This window comes from Haplochromis burtoni, unplaced genomic scaffold (assembly GCF_018398535.1).
Source record: "Haplochromis burtoni strain Fernald_Lab_line unplaced genomic scaffold, NCSU_Asbu1 Contig_85, whole genome shotgun sequence".
In the NCBI taxonomy this organism is placed as follows: Eukaryota; Metazoa; Chordata; class Actinopteri; order Cichliformes; family Cichlidae; genus Haplochromis; species Haplochromis burtoni.
The window spans coordinates 373,412-389,754 of NW_024582446.1; the positions used below are offsets into that span (position 1 = coordinate 373,412).

The 16,343-nt window shown below is 39.5% G+C and overlaps 2 protein-coding genes across 4 annotated transcripts in view; both read right to left on the minus strand.

The window, feature by feature from the left end:
- The window catches only part of slc25a21 (solute carrier family 25 member 21), an 86,067-nt gene extending 84,025 nt beyond the window's left edge, over window positions 1–2,042 (minus strand). The window contains exons 1-2 of one of the 2 annotated variants that reach the window (XM_042222372.1): window positions 1,130–2,042; window positions 930–1,056 (exon numbers count right to left, since the gene is read on the minus strand). In XM_042222372.1, coding sequence (XP_042078306.1) covers window positions 930–999 — 70 coding nt within the window. In that variant the 5' untranslated portion in view covers window positions 1,000–1,056; window positions 1,130–2,042. The remainder of the gene's footprint in view (window positions 1–929; window positions 1,057–1,129) is intronic. The other variant, XM_005925987.3, reaches the window with a different exon arrangement.
- Window positions 2,043–3,452: 1,410 nt separating this feature from the next.
- plekhh1 (pleckstrin homology domain containing, family H (with MyTH4 domain) member 1) overlaps window positions 3,453–16,343 on the minus strand; it is a 32,829-nt gene continuing 19,938 nt past the window's right edge. For both annotated transcript variants that reach the window (XM_005925989.3, XM_005925988.3), the window contains exons 10-30: window positions 14,475–14,566; window positions 14,194–14,341; window positions 13,851–13,987; window positions 13,625–13,735; window positions 13,263–13,349; window positions 12,737–12,895; window positions 11,482–11,562; window positions 11,211–11,390; window positions 11,002–11,113; window positions 9,753–9,865; window positions 8,563–8,739; window positions 8,285–8,382; window positions 8,008–8,185; window positions 7,536–7,691; window positions 6,983–7,080; window positions 6,634–6,775; window positions 6,346–6,488; window positions 6,080–6,209; window positions 5,742–5,825; window positions 4,974–5,120; window positions 3,453–4,785 (exon numbers count right to left, since the gene is read on the minus strand). In XM_005925989.3, coding sequence (XP_005926051.1) covers window positions 4,633–4,785; window positions 4,974–5,120; window positions 5,742–5,825; window positions 6,080–6,209; window positions 6,346–6,488; window positions 6,634–6,775; window positions 6,983–7,080; window positions 7,536–7,691; window positions 8,008–8,185; window positions 8,285–8,382; window positions 8,563–8,739; window positions 9,753–9,865; window positions 11,002–11,113; window positions 11,211–11,390; window positions 11,482–11,562; window positions 12,737–12,895; window positions 13,263–13,349; window positions 13,625–13,735; window positions 13,851–13,987; window positions 14,194–14,341; window positions 14,475–14,566 — 2,726 coding nt within the window. In that variant the 3' untranslated portion in view covers window positions 3,453–4,632. The remainder of the gene's footprint in view (window positions 4,786–4,973; window positions 5,121–5,741; window positions 5,826–6,079; window positions 6,210–6,345; window positions 6,489–6,633; window positions 6,776–6,982; window positions 7,081–7,535; window positions 7,692–8,007; window positions 8,186–8,284; window positions 8,383–8,562; window positions 8,740–9,752; window positions 9,866–11,001; window positions 11,114–11,210; window positions 11,391–11,481; window positions 11,563–12,736; window positions 12,896–13,262; window positions 13,350–13,624; window positions 13,736–13,850; window positions 13,988–14,193; window positions 14,342–14,474; window positions 14,567–16,343) is intronic.

The following is a 16,343-nucleotide window of genomic DNA, read 5'->3' on the forward strand; positions in this document are numbered from 1 at the left end:
AAAAATAAAGAGTTTATTAGCACCATTTAAAACCAATTTGAGTATTTTCTTTTGCAAGCACTTCTGAAGACATTAAAAACGGTTAACTTCTTCAGCTTCAGCTTTTTCTAGGTTTATCACAGAAATATCTGAGAGTTGCTGGTGTAAAACTGACAGATTGGACTTCAACACATTTAACCGTGCCGATTTTATGCAAACAGTCTCAGAAAAAAATCAGCATAATTTCAAAACTGCTGTAACCAGATGTGCATACTTCACTGCTCCTCATATCCACCTTTAATGTAACATAACTTTTAGCAACTTTAATGGAAGTCTGCCTCTCTCTCCATCCTTCAGTGGAGTGCTCACTAAGAAGAATATCATCAGTCTACTGAGTTTCTATTTTGAAAATGTTACTCAACTGATAAACAAATGCAGATTTTGATCTGGGAGCCAATCAATAACGCGCATTTCCAAGACTATTAGCCTACTACATATCCAAGGAAAACAAATAGTGATAGAAAACAACTTGCATGGAAGTTATACTTTTAATAACAGTGATGTCAAAATGAGCATTTACCTAATTTCTTTGTCTAAACTGGTACTGAATAAGCTTGTCCAGCAATAATATCGTTCAGCAATTTATTAAAGCTGAAAGCTAAGTTGATTAGCAGTTGCGCGCATGCGCACAATTGGCTTTATGTCCCGGTGTGCAAATTCAGCATTTGAGGAGGGTGGGAATTATCTTGGCAGCACAAGAAAATCTTTGGGCTCCACGGACAACGAGAAACAGTTAGTAGCGTTTAATGAGAAAGTAGTGGAGAAGTGCGTCGGTGTTTTTCGTGTAGCGATGCTGCTTTCACCTCGCTACGTTCACGCTTTCAGAAGTGTTAAGGGATTTCAATAAATCGTCTAAAAATCATTAAAAGTTAAACCATGGTTGGACTTACCAGCGGATCCACCGGCGATGACCTGACGAGAGGCTTCTCGGAGCATGCTCTGTGGCTTTGTGGCTGTCATTTTTAGTGTTTTTAGATGCCCTGTCACAGAAAACACGGCCAAACGCTGTTACACGCCCTGTAAGGTTACTGCTACTGTGGCGTTAATGCTGTATTACACCTACGTCGGTGCTCATTAACTCGCAACAAACCTGTGGATTTCGTGCTCTTCGGTGAGGCTGCTCGGTGGTGTCCTGCCCCGTGCGGCTCACGGTTGACTCAGAGGTTCCTCTGCTCCTGTAGCGGCAGCCCACGCTGGAGACAGCGCAGCAGCGCTATCTATCCGAGTGCTCACGGGCTAGGCTAGGCTAGGCTAATATGGAGTAGTTACCCCCCCACGGGCCCACACTTACCTCTCCACTCTCTGAATAGTTTAATTTAATCCAGCCACCGATAAACGTAAAGCAAATAATCCTATGTATAGATAATTAATATGCACTTAGTGCTTTATATTAAACAAAGGCAGCTATTAAATCTTTATGCATTGTTTATATTACAAATGCAGGCGTTTTAATTAAATTAATTATAATCCTATAATATTAGATGGGTCAAAGCCCTGGTGTACACGCCAGAATGAGACCACTCACGAGCACTATTCGTGGTTTTCAGGGGTTTGGGGATCTAGAAGCAACACACTATACAATACCTCTTCAATAAATTAATAAAAGAAAATCAGATATTGACACCCCCGGCATCTATAGTGTAATTGCCATGCACCGTGAACTCAGACGTCACTCGGTAGAAGTCAACGTGAAAACACAGCAGTGGGGCAAGTCAGATTACACATTAGTCAAACAGCTTTGTGGTGCAAGGTCCATGTGATGTGGTGTTGTACAAGTGTGTAAATAGGTCAGCTAAAGACAAATTTGGAGATTATCCCATTTGTCCAAAGTTCATATTTGAAAGTGTTTATAACAGTTTAAAGTCATGCATTTTGCTTTATCTGTAGAATGCATGCATATCTGCATAATATCTGCGCGAGCCCTTTTGTAATGTACCGACATTGTGATCCATAGAGGTCAATTAAGAGCAGGTGCTGTAGATTCCCATTGCTTTTCCAGTTAAATGTGTTGTTTTACAAAGATGTGAAATGTATGTAGGACTCACACTGTTGAATCCCTGTAACATTATTTATTGTATATTTATACGTTTGAACAGGGTCATTTTTTGTGTAGTGCTGAGTTGAGTATTTTTACTCTTCACAATATAATTTGTTCTGTTATTCAAACTTTTTTCTTCCTCCAGCACTGTTTTTTTCTTATTTTTCTTTTTTGTCTCTGTGTTACTTTTAAGCAAATTGATGCATTTAGGATGCCAAACTGCACTCTGAAGAAACTAGTTAAGAAATATCACCTGCTTTGTGTATTTTTAAAGAACATAAGGTTACAGAGAAAACAGCAAAGGGTAAACTCTGGATGACTTTGTGAAGTAAACAGTCAGATACGAACACAATGTTTTTAAACTATGTACAGACATCCTCCTTTGCAAACATTAGTCTAGTTAAACACACACCCAGTAAGACTTTCAAGGTAAGCAAATGTTCATCTACAGCTACAACATTGAGATTGTTTGCTATAAATTCAAATAGAGCATGTGGCCTTATTGCACCATGGAAAAAGTGCAAAAGATATTCATTTTTGTTTAGAAATGAAGGCATGTAGAAATTTAGCAGTGAGCCCTATAATAGAATTTCATTTTGTATGAGAGTAGTTATGGAACAACAAGAGCTCCAGACAAGCTATAAAAATCTGGAATTTATAGCATACATTTGGCAGGAAAATACCATTACCACTTTGACCTCCTTGGATAAGAAAAAACAGAGCATGATAATATATACTTGGAAGGCTGTGTACAACCGGCACAGAAGGTAAGTTTATGGACAAAATGAATGAGAGAAGAAGTTCTGTGCTCTCCATGGGACGCTTTGGCTAGAACACGATTCTTGTCACCATTGCTTAAACCTTCTGATTCATGATTAAACTTTATAGTACTTAGTAGCAGGAGTGTTTCATAAGGGAAAGCCAGTGGAACATTTGTTCCAGGAAAAGAAAATAGGACAAGTGTTAATAGCATTTAAAATGTTTCTACCATTTCCTTAGACACATAATTAATAAAAATGGAAGCACACCTCACCCCCAAGTAGTCATGCCAGGTGGCCGCCCATCCCTGAGCCCAACTCAACAGAGATTTCTTCCTGTTAAACGGGAGTTTTTCCTTCCCACTCTTGCCAATTGCTTGCTCCTAGAGGGTTGTCTGACTGTTGGGGGTTTCTCTTTGCTATTGCAGGGTCTTTATCTTACAATATAAAACACCTAGAGGCAACTGATGTTGTGATTTGATGCTATTTAAATAAAACAATTGAAAATTGAATTTTAAAAAAAATGTACTTAGTTGCAATACTTTCTACCACTCTGAAGTATTAAATAGTCTACATAACAAAATTTATACAAAACTGGAGCTAAAAAAAAAAAAAAGTCAGAGGAATTTATCATTTATTTTAATAACCACACACAGACATACGAGCTACATCTTTTAAACAATTGCAACAGATGTCAATACAGTAACCAGACGTACTCTGCTACACAAAGGAAACTACATTTTCCCCACACAAATGTGACATTTGTGGTAAACATTTCCTAATGTTATGGAGAAATAAATAGCTATTATAACATAAGCAAGACAGTGGTTTATCCAAAACAGTTCAAGTCATTATAATATTTTGATAGCTCTTTAAAAAAAAAAAAAGAAAGAAAGTGTTCTCTCCTTTTGTTTGCCTGATGATCGATTAAAAATAATGTAATTTTAAATATACTGTATGTTTAGTGTAATTAGGGAAGACCATTTTGTCTTATTGTGAAAGAACAAAGCAAGAAAATACTATCAATTCACTGTTTCCAGTAACTCAAGAGTCAAATATTTTTCCAACTTTCAACTTTTTAGACTATTTTTCAACTAAATCTGAATCTGTCCATTTGCTAGAGAGACATCTGTGAGGGGCATCAACTGAAATTTCTGACATTTGCAGGACAAAATATTTCATTAATTAGATAATTGAGAAATTAGTCATTTCAATCTATCATATTAATTGCTATTTGCCACCCTACATTAGTCAAATATTATATTATGGGTAATTAACAGATTAAAATGTATGAATCTGTCCTAAAATACGCAACATTAGCTCCTTTCTAAACGAGCAGCAGCTCTTCATCATATTCAGACTCTTGCTTCATTGTCATTTACTTTTGATCGCTGATGATGAAAAATTCTAGTGACACACAGGCAGACAAATTATGACTTCTGCAAGTGGGAACATCGAGTATCATCAAGTCCTCAGATCATTACAGTATTTCAGGAATGGTTCTGATGTCCAATTTCAACACTGAATTCCCAAGTGAACTAGCACCTATGAAATGCAAAGTTGAAACACCTGTGTTGAAATAAATAGTCTAAAAGACTGATCCTGGCATTTCTAATTCTAACTCTTAATAAGAACAACAACAATAATAAAAACTTTAATAAAAGTACCTCTTCTGTAAGAATGAAAACTCAGGACATGCAACCCAGTGCACTCCAGATGAATGCAAAGTAATAGTAACTGCTGCCATCAAACCTCCCTCTACTAACAGTCTTTCTCAATTTTTTTTATTTTCGCAATTCACAGTAGCGTGGGGCCCTTGGTGGTGTAGTTCATGGTTGGGAAGTGCCTGCTGTCTGCATCCCAGTGACTGAGGGGCTGGTGAGAGGCAGATGGGAGGCTGGGGTTCCAGTGGTTAATGTAGCTGGCCATGAGCAGAGTCAGCTCCAGTATCTGACATGAGAGTGAAAATAGATTTTAACAACCTAAAGTCAATGACATTAATGAGTTTTATGTAATTCTAGTGAGCTGGAAGCCCAGAAAATGCAAGAAAGCCAACTGAATATGTTTACCTTGATTAGGTAAATGCAATCTGACCACAAATAGATATATAATTACAATGATAAAAGCAGGAAGTATACCTTAGGTTTAGGCATTGCAAAGACCAGCTTCTCCACGCTCTTCTTCCCGGCTCCAGCCTCCCTCTGTTGGCTCGTGACCACCATGAAATCATCACGACAACCACCAAAGGTAATCACAGACTGGTAGGAGTATGTGACCAGAGTGTGCTGAAAAAAAGGAGCATTGCCAGTGTGAAATCTGCAGTGAAGTGGATATAAACAGAATTCATGTTCAGATTTTATTGCTGACCCCATTATATAGTATGGAATTCACTTAGGAAATCATTTTGGTTTCTCCTTCTTTTTGAGGAGTAAATTGAGTGTGAAGATATGTGACATAATTTCCAGCAACTTATTCTGATTTTCACTTTGTTTTCTCCCATTTCTTTCTGAAGGCACATGGTCTGCACGCCAGACCAAGAATGAAATGAATCAACATGAGCTGCAGAAAATTACAGAGCTCACGTTAGCATAGTTTACATGATGGAACTGCTGTGTGTCAGGGTCAAGTATGTCAATTCAGAGGCTGGCCGTTTTATTTTCCTTGGGATTTCTGGTGTTCGAAACACCACAGAACGAAAATCATTCCAGACCAGTGGGTCAAGAAAGCTTTGCAGCTGTGTCCTATCCAGCTGCTGCAGCAGTTAAAAGCTATCTCTAGATTTAACAGCTATAAAGTCAAGCCGGAAATTCAATAAAAGAATGGACTTTCTAAATTCTAAATTGTTCTGGCAGCAGATTTTATTCTGAAAACACATGACAGGATGGTCTGCTCAGCTTGAAACTCACCATTGTGTAGTCCAGCACACACAATCCATCCTCATTGACTGCCAGCCACACCTGGCTCTGCTCAATAGTAGAGGGGGGTACAGGCTGTGGACAGGGGAAACAAAGAAGGGTCGTTTTACAGATGTTATACAGCTTCGTCTCAAACAGGTTTGGGCTTGAAAGCTTAGTTCAAGGTTTTGGTTCAAAATGATCTAAGTATGCTTTTTGGTTTTGATGAAGAATCACATCAAGACCGACATTTAAAGATTGATTAGACAAACAGGAGGCGATAAAGTTCACATAGAGTAACATCAGTCACAAAACAACAGAAGACATGTATTCAACTTTTATTTTGTTACCTTGGCACTGAAGAGCTTGGCTCCAAACAAAGGCCATTTCCGAGCCACAGTTAGGTATATTCTTACACACTCGGATGCACTGCACCCACGCAGCATTGACCACTTAGTGGCGAGACGCTCGGTAAGGTCTCTGAGAGGATAAAAGGAACAGTGGTGAGTTAAAATATGGCAGGATAACAAAGCTTTATAAAGTTCTCAGATCAGGTTCTAGATTAAGAAATTGTGGAATGGCACATTTATTCGTTTTTGGGTTTTTTTTTCTTTACTTGAGCTGCTCTGAGCTGCAGTCCTGTTTGTAGCGTTTTGGGTAGAAGCGTTCTAAGGCTTGAAGGAGAATTATTTGAGATTTAGGCTGAGAAGAGCCAGAGGGAGAGGAGGCACCTGGTCTGTCCAAATCACCATGTTCAACCTGGAGGACAAAAGAAAAGAGATAGTTAGAAGACAAAAAGGCTTTCGAAAACGCACAAAATCATACATTTCAGCACTGTAGATAAAAGAATAGCATTTTTTTCCTTCCAAAAAAGTCTCTTTTTCTTGATAGAATTGTTACAGACCTGGGCCAAGAGGGCAGCCACTTCAAGAGCCAGCTCTTTGTTTACAGGAAAATGGCCTTGCTGGACTTCATCATTCACCTGGTATGCCAGCAGGAGGCGCTCTCGTTCCATTTCTCCCTTTACCTGAGATCTGAAATACAACCTGCATACAAGAGCATATTGTTATTAAGGCCGTTTTCTTGGGAGAAACTGAAAATTGAGATATAACATCAGCATATTTCACTTTGCAGTCTATAACATTTTTTTAAAAAAAATCTTTAAATACATCTCTATGACTATAGAGTAAAAGTACAATGTTGCTGATGTGTTTGAGTGCTTCAAAATTGAGATATGAAAATAGAAGTCATACCTGTTCTTGTATGTTAGCCGTACAATCCGTGTCCCTTCATTTTTCCCAGGATGCAGCTCCTTTAGAGCCTGTTCCCATTTGGAAATAACATCACAGATCTGGGAAAAGCAAAAGTTAGTCTCAAGTCATACAAGCACACATTTTTTTCCACTCATGTTACAGTGAGCTGGTGATCTAGAGATTCTGATTTGTACACAAACTCTTATATACAGTGCATTGCATGAGCCAGACAGACCTATACTTCTGTGGAATGGTGGATTCTTTTAACAACAATAATTAAAAAAAATCTAGAGGCACTACTTTAAATATGACTGGGTAGAATTAAAACACAGAAAGGTTGTCCTATACTAGACCACATCCTAAGTTGTCAAAAAATGTTTGGACAGTGTAAATTTGCCAAAAAAATAATCCCACTACTCACTACTGATCCTCTAACTTATTAGAAAATTTGAGACAGATGATCTACCTTCAAACCACAGAGCCAAAAACCATCAGTGATTTCTGTACAGCAGCTTTCTCCCATCTACTAATGGTCTGTGACCCACAGCCCTACCTTGGCAGATGGCTGCAGGCAGTGCTCCAGGTCTTTGCCAGATGGATCATCAGTGAAGAGGGCAAATCCAGTCAGCTGTGGTTTCCTCATGCTAATCCTCTGGTTCAGCGTGTTGAGGAACTCCTCCACTGTAGTCGACCCATCGAATCCCACTACCTATAGTAGAAAACAAAGGACACAGCTGGCACTGAGTTTCAGATTCTGCAGTGGTTGCAGGAGTTTGTAGTTCCACTGGCAGTCAAAAAAACTGCAACAGCAGATTAGAAATGTAACAGAAATAAAAAGGAGGTTCATTTTCCAAAAAGGACATATACAAAGTACAGTTGGGAAGGTATAGATGCAAACTAAAATATATACAACTAAAGGAAAGCCTAGAGGAAATTTGTGCATGAAGAATGTATCATTTGCTTCTCGAAACAGGGGTATAGTCATTACAACACCTGTGCTAGCTACCTGGTAAGCTATGTGTTACCTGGTAGGTGTTGTTCATGAAATGAACTGGGATGCTGAAAGGTAGTGAATGGTGGTAGGGGTTCCGCAAAAGGATGGAAACTATCTCCATACGTGAAGGTTTAGCCTCCCGCTCTCCATTCTGCAGAGTTCGCTCCAAAGATCTCTGACAATACACTGCATATTTGCCCACCTCACTCCTGTATGTGGTGGGAAAAAGGGAAAAGATCATTAGAAGAGGTTTTTATGTATTGGGAGTTTTTCTGCTATATTTTAAGGTGTGGATTAAGTTAGCTCACCTTGGGTTAGCATTGCGTTGCAGATACTGTCTCAGGTACCACAGAAAATGTTGCTGAGGGAGGAACAGAGCCACACACAAAGACAACAGCTGCCAGCACTGCAGGGAGAGATAGAAAAAGAAGACATATTTTAACTAACGCGTTTTATGTTAAAATATATTTTTAAAAAATTCATTTTTTAAAAATATATTTTAAGTACATAAAAAAAGTACATTTAAAAATTAATGTCTGAGCGCTTTAAACATGGCTCCTGACTCTTTACTGTGTAGTGGGTTGACCTGTGTGAGAGAGTAGTTGTGTGGCGTCCGACAGTTGGTCTGTTTGATGAGCTGACAGTAAATTTCATTCTGCAGCTCTGGGTGGTTCAGGCACACTTGCAAAGCATTCTGGGCCAGCGAGGTGTGGTAATCAATAGATGGAGACTCAACCAGCACATTGATGAAGAGCTGACAGGACTGCAAAATGTCAAAGAAACAAAATTTAATGGCACTGAGCAACCAACAGGTGGAGACAAACACAAACCCAGAAATCTGAACACAAAAGTAAGGGACACATATTGAAAGCAACTTAAAACAGTTAAATTAATACAGGATTGGGTGATCATAACACTCGGGTGATGAAAACAACAAAAAATATCCCAGCATGAGGTCAAGAAGAGCTCCAGTGTAAGGGGGGGAAAAGGGTGAATGTCATTACTTTGTTCTCATTCAGTGTGACAGCTGAAAACAAAGACGCCATTTAACAGGTTTAATCAGTCTTGTCAGTCTCATTAATACTTCAAAGACATGAAGTAGAGCATAGACTTGAAAAGCATGCAACGTCCTTTCATTCAGTTTCATTGTGTGTGTTTGGGACAATTTTTAAGGCTGGATGGTCAGAGAGAGCCGATCTATTCAGCCATCAATCCTAATGTAGTTGGTGGGGCTGTGAAGCATAAATTGGAAGGAAGGGGCTTCTGGTTGACATGAGAGGAAAAGAATCTGCCATCTCCCTACAAGGTCCTTGTTCTGCTCTGATCCCATTCCTTCTTCCCTATCATGTAGTTTCCATATCCATTGCTGTCACTCTGTGAAGGCCTTGACCTCCCATGTCTCCTCTTAAAAGAGGGCTACCTTCACGCTGGCTCTAAACCACAGGAACAGTTAGCTTCAATGAAAGCAGATAATCAAGGCCATTATCTATCTTCAACACTTTTGATGAGCTGGGCCCCTCGGTCCTCAGCCTTTGATCTGGTTTAGTGGCAGGAATGGGGGGGGAAGACTGCTGCAGAGCTCATCCAGGAGTACAAGGGGTTAAAGAGGGGGACAAACTGGAGTGGGATGGATGATGTCTTGAACAGATCCTCACAGTGAGTGGGAGATAGAGAAGTGGAAAGGGATTCCGAGAAAGGGATAAAAGGGAAAAACATAATCAAAAGTAAGTGGGATGGAACAAAAGAAAGAGAAGGGTGAGAGGTGGGCACACTGACCTTGAAAAGCTTGAGAGCCTCTGTCTGCAGAGCTTCAGAGGGCAGCGTGGTGAGAGGCGTGCGGAGACCCTCCTTACAGAAGCTCAAGGCCTCACTCTTCCACAACACAGACTCTGGGAAAAGACAGTGAAAGACACACATATATAAAAAGGCACAAATATAACACGAGTAGACACGGACAAACAAAGATTGAGTTTCAAAGCTTTAATGACTTAACAGCTGATAAAAATTCATATACGGTGCTACAGTCTCAAACAGTGTCTGCAATGTAGATCAAAATAACATACAGCATGCTACTGTGTGCATTTATACCCACTTATAGATATTCTAAGCCAGGGGTGTCAAACATAAGGCCTGGGGGCCAGAATTGGCCCAGCAAAGACACCAAACTGGCCCACTGGGCACTCTGGAAAACATGAACTGCAATTTTGCAAGTTTTATAGCTTATCATAATGAAAAAGTCCTGCATCATGGCTATTCATACTATATCAAAGTAATCAACCAATAAACATTGTTCCTGGTTTTATCTACTATAGAAGTGTCTAAAAAAATGAACTTTTTTGTCAACGAGCAAAACAATTCTGCTGTATAATTACAAGACAATTTGGCCGATGAGTTACCAGAGCTGTTTTTGTAATTTTACACATTACAAAAATTTACACATTTTTTTTATAATTTAAGTCCAAAGCCAGCCAGGGGATGGAATCAAACTCAAGACATTCTTACTGTGAAGCAACAGTGCTAATCGATGAAATCTAATAAATGAAATGACGTCACCTGATTGGCAGCCTATATAACCTGGATTCCTTTCAAGATGGCTCTCTCTATTCCTTGAAGGCTGCTGCCTTTGAGGCACCCAACTTGATTTTCATTTACTTTGGTTTGATTGAGTTATAGTTCTCCCATTTTTATTCACCTTTTGTCAGATTATGATAATAAATTTGCTTAATGAAAATTGTTATTGTGTTGCTCTCTCTTCTTTTAATCTACTTGAGTGAGCCAGCCATAACAAGTGGGGGCTTGTCCAGGATAAAGTACAAACTTTTGTAACAAAGTAACCGCTGTTTTGGGTTACTAAAACACTATCTTACAAGCTAATGATAGTGACTATGCGATTATAACACCCTGGTGTTTTCCTGTTAATTCTCTGCTGTCAATAATTAAAATCAAATAACAACATCAGAAAAAAAACATCAGAATGGTTTGGATATGATTGAACTATTTTTGTTGAGAAATATGGATTTCTTACCAGGGTCTCCGTCAGCATCAAGCAGTTTACCAATGAGCTGCTCATACTCTGTGCCTACTTTGAAGGCTGCATTGCTACAAGCTGCTACAGTCAGGTGATACAACCAGGTATCCTATGTAAAATAAAACATACTAATTAATATGAAAACAGAATTTTATTTCTTTTTTTAAATGAAAAACAACTCATTAACATATTTATTGTTGGACTACCTTCTCCTGTTTGGTGCCAATGAGCAGATATGTAGGACTCTGGTCTCTCGGTTGGACCACTAAGGTGTAGTGGGAGGAGAGAAAACCTCGAGAGCCTGCCTCATAGTCCTCATCTGAATCGCAGGAGCGATCTACTTCCTGAACTGATGCCTCCCGCATTTGCAGCTGACCCAGAGGAAGCTGAAAAAGAGAAAGGCAAATCAGCATCAGCTAGGGAGCACTAAAATAAGTCTTGTCATGTCAGGAGTAGAGAGATGTTTGTTTAATAGACCTTGTCCTCCTGGTTGCGATAGTAGTAGAAAACCTTTCCAACCAAAGAACACCACACTAGTTTTGAGTGGCCATGTTTGACCTGAAAGCACAAGACAAAAAAATAAGCAAAGTTTCAGGACAAATCCAAAGTTACCAGGAAGTTACTCACTACAATGAATATATAATATTAGAAAGCTTGTGAATTTTTCAAACTCTAGACATAGACTGAAATATGATCATTAGGAAATTTCTGCTTCTGTCCATCTGTTGGGAAGCCAGTGTGAAAATCACTTAAGAAGTAAAGTGCAAGCTAATTCCTGCCAAAAGAAAACAGTCCATCCACATACACGACTCCCCTGCTGCATTCATTCAGTGTCATATTAAACAGTGATGCAGCTGGAGATCATAATCACATGTCATTTTCCCGAGAAGGGGTTCTTTCAAAGCGTTTCTTGTATCTGAATGGAGCAATGATGTCACTGGAGGATGCCTTCCAGACGAAGCCAGCTGTGCTTCCCTCAGAAGGGGGTTATCGAGGTTAACTAAGCTCTGAGAGGAAGAACATCCCCAGCCTTATCTGTTATCATGTCACAACAGATCAAAGCCAACTCACAGGAAGGGAGTATGGTGTTGGTGAGAGGACAAGGGCTCCATCATCTTAGCTTGGGGTTGTCAGTCATCTGCCAGTAAGTCATCACACACACACACGCACGCGTCAGATGTTTAAGTGTTTTAATTTTAGCAAAACAAGCAGGCCTCAGTTAAGAAAAGGCAGGGGGAGACTAGAGGAAGGTGGAGGGAAAGAGGAAAGAAGCTCTGCAGTGTTCCAACAGCTCTAATCTTGTGGTGTTGTCCCAACATGAAGGAGTTCTTTTAAGAATTTGCTTTAAGAGTGCTCTATTCGATCCTCACTTAAAGAGTGCCCACTGTATTATGGATTATATCTGCCATGTTTTCCTGCATTGTCTTTAAAAGACAAAAAGCTTCTAAAAGCCTATAAAAATATATATATGTTTTTGAGTGTTATACAACTACCCCAACAAGCAGAACTTTAATATCATATCGAAATACTTTGCTTCCTACTTTGAGATCCGGATGACAAGATTGTTAAAGTTGTGATAGTCAGTGTGATCTTTGATATAACTTTTAGCACTGCACAAATCTGAATGCACTCTCACCAGAGGCCCACATATGATCACTGTGCAGTCTCTTATCCATCTTTATATTTTGTTTGGTTCACTAGAACTAAAAATGTTTAAATAATGACTTCTGACCTTCGTAAGCCAACCTCTCACAGAGGGCTTTGCAGTCGTCTCCATGGTAAGCGGGCTACTAGCCTGGACTTTGAGTATATTCTGCAGAACCCTGATCCACTCCTCCAGGATGTTGGGTGAATCCGCGGTCAGATAGAAGGTCTTCTTCTCTGTAATCAGCTGATTAGATGGAAAAGAGAAATATGGGAAAAATGCTAAGCCAAGCCAACTGAGACAGCAGCATCATGTCAGAAGAGATCAGAATCAGCTTATGAAGAGCCATGAAAACATTCCAGTCCGATGCTATACCTGATGTCATCTCAGGCCGCTTCTGTGGTATGCAGCAGTAAAGCTCTGTTGTTATTTAGTGCTATATTAAGCACGCTGTATGTGAATGAGCATCCTAGTGCAAAGTCTGTCTCTTTTTTTCTTACAGTTTTAAAACTGTGGATTCTAACCAATAATTTAAATGCTTTGAGTAGTAGTGCCAATTTTGGGTATCCTATGTTTGGGATCTCTTACAGAAAAGCAGTGTGTTTGCACTCACTTGAAATGTCTGCGCTCCTTCTCCACGTACTATGCAGCAGGAAGAGTTTAGCTCAATCTGACCCTGAGGTTTCCTGATCACGTCACTCTGAAAACACATGCGTAAAAACATCACAACTTCTGTCCAAGATTATACAGAAATACAACCAAAAAAACAAACAAACCCAAAAAACAAAGAATGCAGTGAGCACGAATGAACATTGTTATATTTAGATATACAAGTTGTAAATAACACATGCCTTTACTGCAGCCATCCTGTACTTAAACACACCAATCTTCGAAATATTTCTACAATGTTTTCCATGCAGGCTGAAAAACCTTAGAAGGAAGCAGACAGGCATGCTCGAAGCGAGACACACTCACAGGAGATTTGTAGTACAGGATCTCTCCATTCCTCAGGATGAACCAGCGGCGCTTCCAGGCTTTCACCTGACTGCCCATCTTGAGCAGATATCCAGACTTCTCCAGCATCTCCTACAGACATAAACAGCACAGGTAAAGTTATACTCAATAACTGTGACTGATTAATTGCTGGTATACTAGTGATTATCTTGATTAAAGAGTTTAAAGTGGAGGTGCCTCTACTCACAGGCCCAGTGCTCTCACAAGAGTAGGATGAGGTCCGCTGGACTTTATGCTCTGGTTCAGAGTAGTCACTGTCTAGGGAGTAGGCATCAGGAGGAATGGCATAATCGCTCTCTGAACTGATGGAGGACATGGACACACCTGGGATACCAGAGAATCATGGGGAAAACAGAAGAAGACACAGAGGCAAGGTAACTTAAGGAGTGTTGGTAAAGGCCAACATTGCAATTAAATATTCATATTTTACAGAGAACAAAAGATTCAAGACTATTGCACTGTTGCAATGCAGTTTTTTGCATATATTGTTTTTTTTCTGTGCCGTCTGCACTGTAATCCATAACAATCACCTCTCTTGACAGCTCTCGGGCTGCCAGGGACGCTTCCCTTCCTATCAGGGCTCAGAATGGAGGTTCGCACGCTGGCCAGAGAGCTGCTATCGTCCTCTGACCCAGAGTCTTCATCTGGCAGAGGCACACTGCTGATCTGAGTGGCTTTCTACAGCACACAAAATAAAATAACACAGATGAAAGGTGGTGTTGTGCAACACATAGTGTTGTTAGGCTGTATATTAGCATCCAAACCGGACAAAGTTAAGCAAATGTGAAAACGCAAAGAAAATTTCACTCACCCCTTTCAGTGTGGTGTATACTGGTACACTGATATTCTTATAGATCAGCTGGGTGAACAGGCCTGCTGCTGGATACTGGGGTAAGTTGGATCCTGCAGCGTAAACATGCATTAAAGGACAAGGAACATTTTTAACAAGGTCTATGCTTATTTGAGGGTTATATGCCCCATAGACATGTTTGGAGTAGTGGTCTGTGTAGCACTGATTTCTAGCTCTGTTCCACTTATTAACTACATTAGAGATATGGCCAATGTGATGTCATCCAGTCAACAAAGTCGGTATGAGGATTTTAGCCACTGCTGCCTTTTTGTTTCAAACTGAATGCAACAAACAAAGTCAAACCCAAGGGACACTACACCCATGAGTTAGCCATAACCTAAAACATACCCTGGTTTACCATCCTTTTTTACTCCAAACTGCCATAATTTACAAAATGGTAAATGGGCTGATTTTTATATAGCGCTTTTCTAATCTAAGCCCTTTATATAACTTGCCTTGTTCACATAAGCACTTATTTTTATGCTCTTTCCATGCAAGTCCTTTCTATCTAATGTTCACATGCATTCATACTCAGATGGATGCATCAGAGAGCAACTTGGGGTTAGTATCTTGCCCAACGATATTTGGCTTGCAGACTGGAGCTAACAGGGATTGAACCCCCAAACTTCTGATTAGTAGGTGACCTGCTCTACCTCCTGTCCCTTTCAACATCAGAACGTTTTTTGTATGTAATTTGTATAGTACTTTTTTTTCTCTCTTATTTTCTTTTCTAAATGTACTTGTATATTGTTCACATGTTGAAATAAATTAACAATGGAAATGTTGTATTCAATTAGACACACTAGTAACTGAATCACTAAACTCAGATTCAGAAGGCTGAGTGGTTGTTTTCCCGTAAGCTTCTATACAGTCTGATCTGAGGAGCTGCCTCTCTCTGGCTATTAGAGTTTTAAGGCACTTTTCAGATGATAAACTGCCTATGGTTCAAAATAAAAAGTTAAAATCCACCGGCACTTTGAGTGAGAGACAGAGCGGGGAAAACAGTGCATGTAACCAACTGCAGACCTGCTGCCCACCATGGGTTAAAGTAGGTTGGAATGATACAGAAAGCCATTCTGGCACCTTCAGTTAATGAGTAATTAATTGGTGGTTTAAGTTCGTTTAATACAAAGTGCGATGCAGTGCAAGTTCATTTTTCCTCTGCAAATTGGTGGTCATTTTAGCTGATGCCACAGAGACATTTAAATCGCTACATGATTCCGCCGCACACATTTATGACACGTGAACGTTTTCCATGCAGCTGTCTGCTAGCTAAGGATACAGTGTCTGTATTTTCTAGGAAGATGAAACATTAGTTGTGTGATAGCTTTACTGTCTGAAATAAAGAAAGATATATATATAAAAAAAGAGAAAACACAAGAGGAAGATATTCTTTAAAAAGGTAAGAACTAAACAGCAAGTAACATTATGTAATTTGGAAATTTAAAGCTTATATCCAAGTAGCCATAATGGCTCATGTCACATGCGTTTATGGGTTGTAAAATATAGTTGAGCAGGAAACAACCTCGGAACCAGCAGGAGCACAGGTCAGCCAATCACAGCTCACAACAGAAATGATTATGTCATTTATTTCTAAGTGTCAAAAGACATAAAAAAAAATGCACAATTATGAGTAGATTAACTGGGATTAAATAAACTATGATCACAATACAGTATACAGTAGTGAGGACAGTGAGTAAGGGAAAAGGAAAAAACAGTAATCCAGTTTGCTAGTATCAAAAGAGTCTCCAACATTTTCCAGCAGTCCTTTGCTACAATCAAAATCGATATTAGCCACATTAGCCATGACACAACCGAGTATCTTCCAAT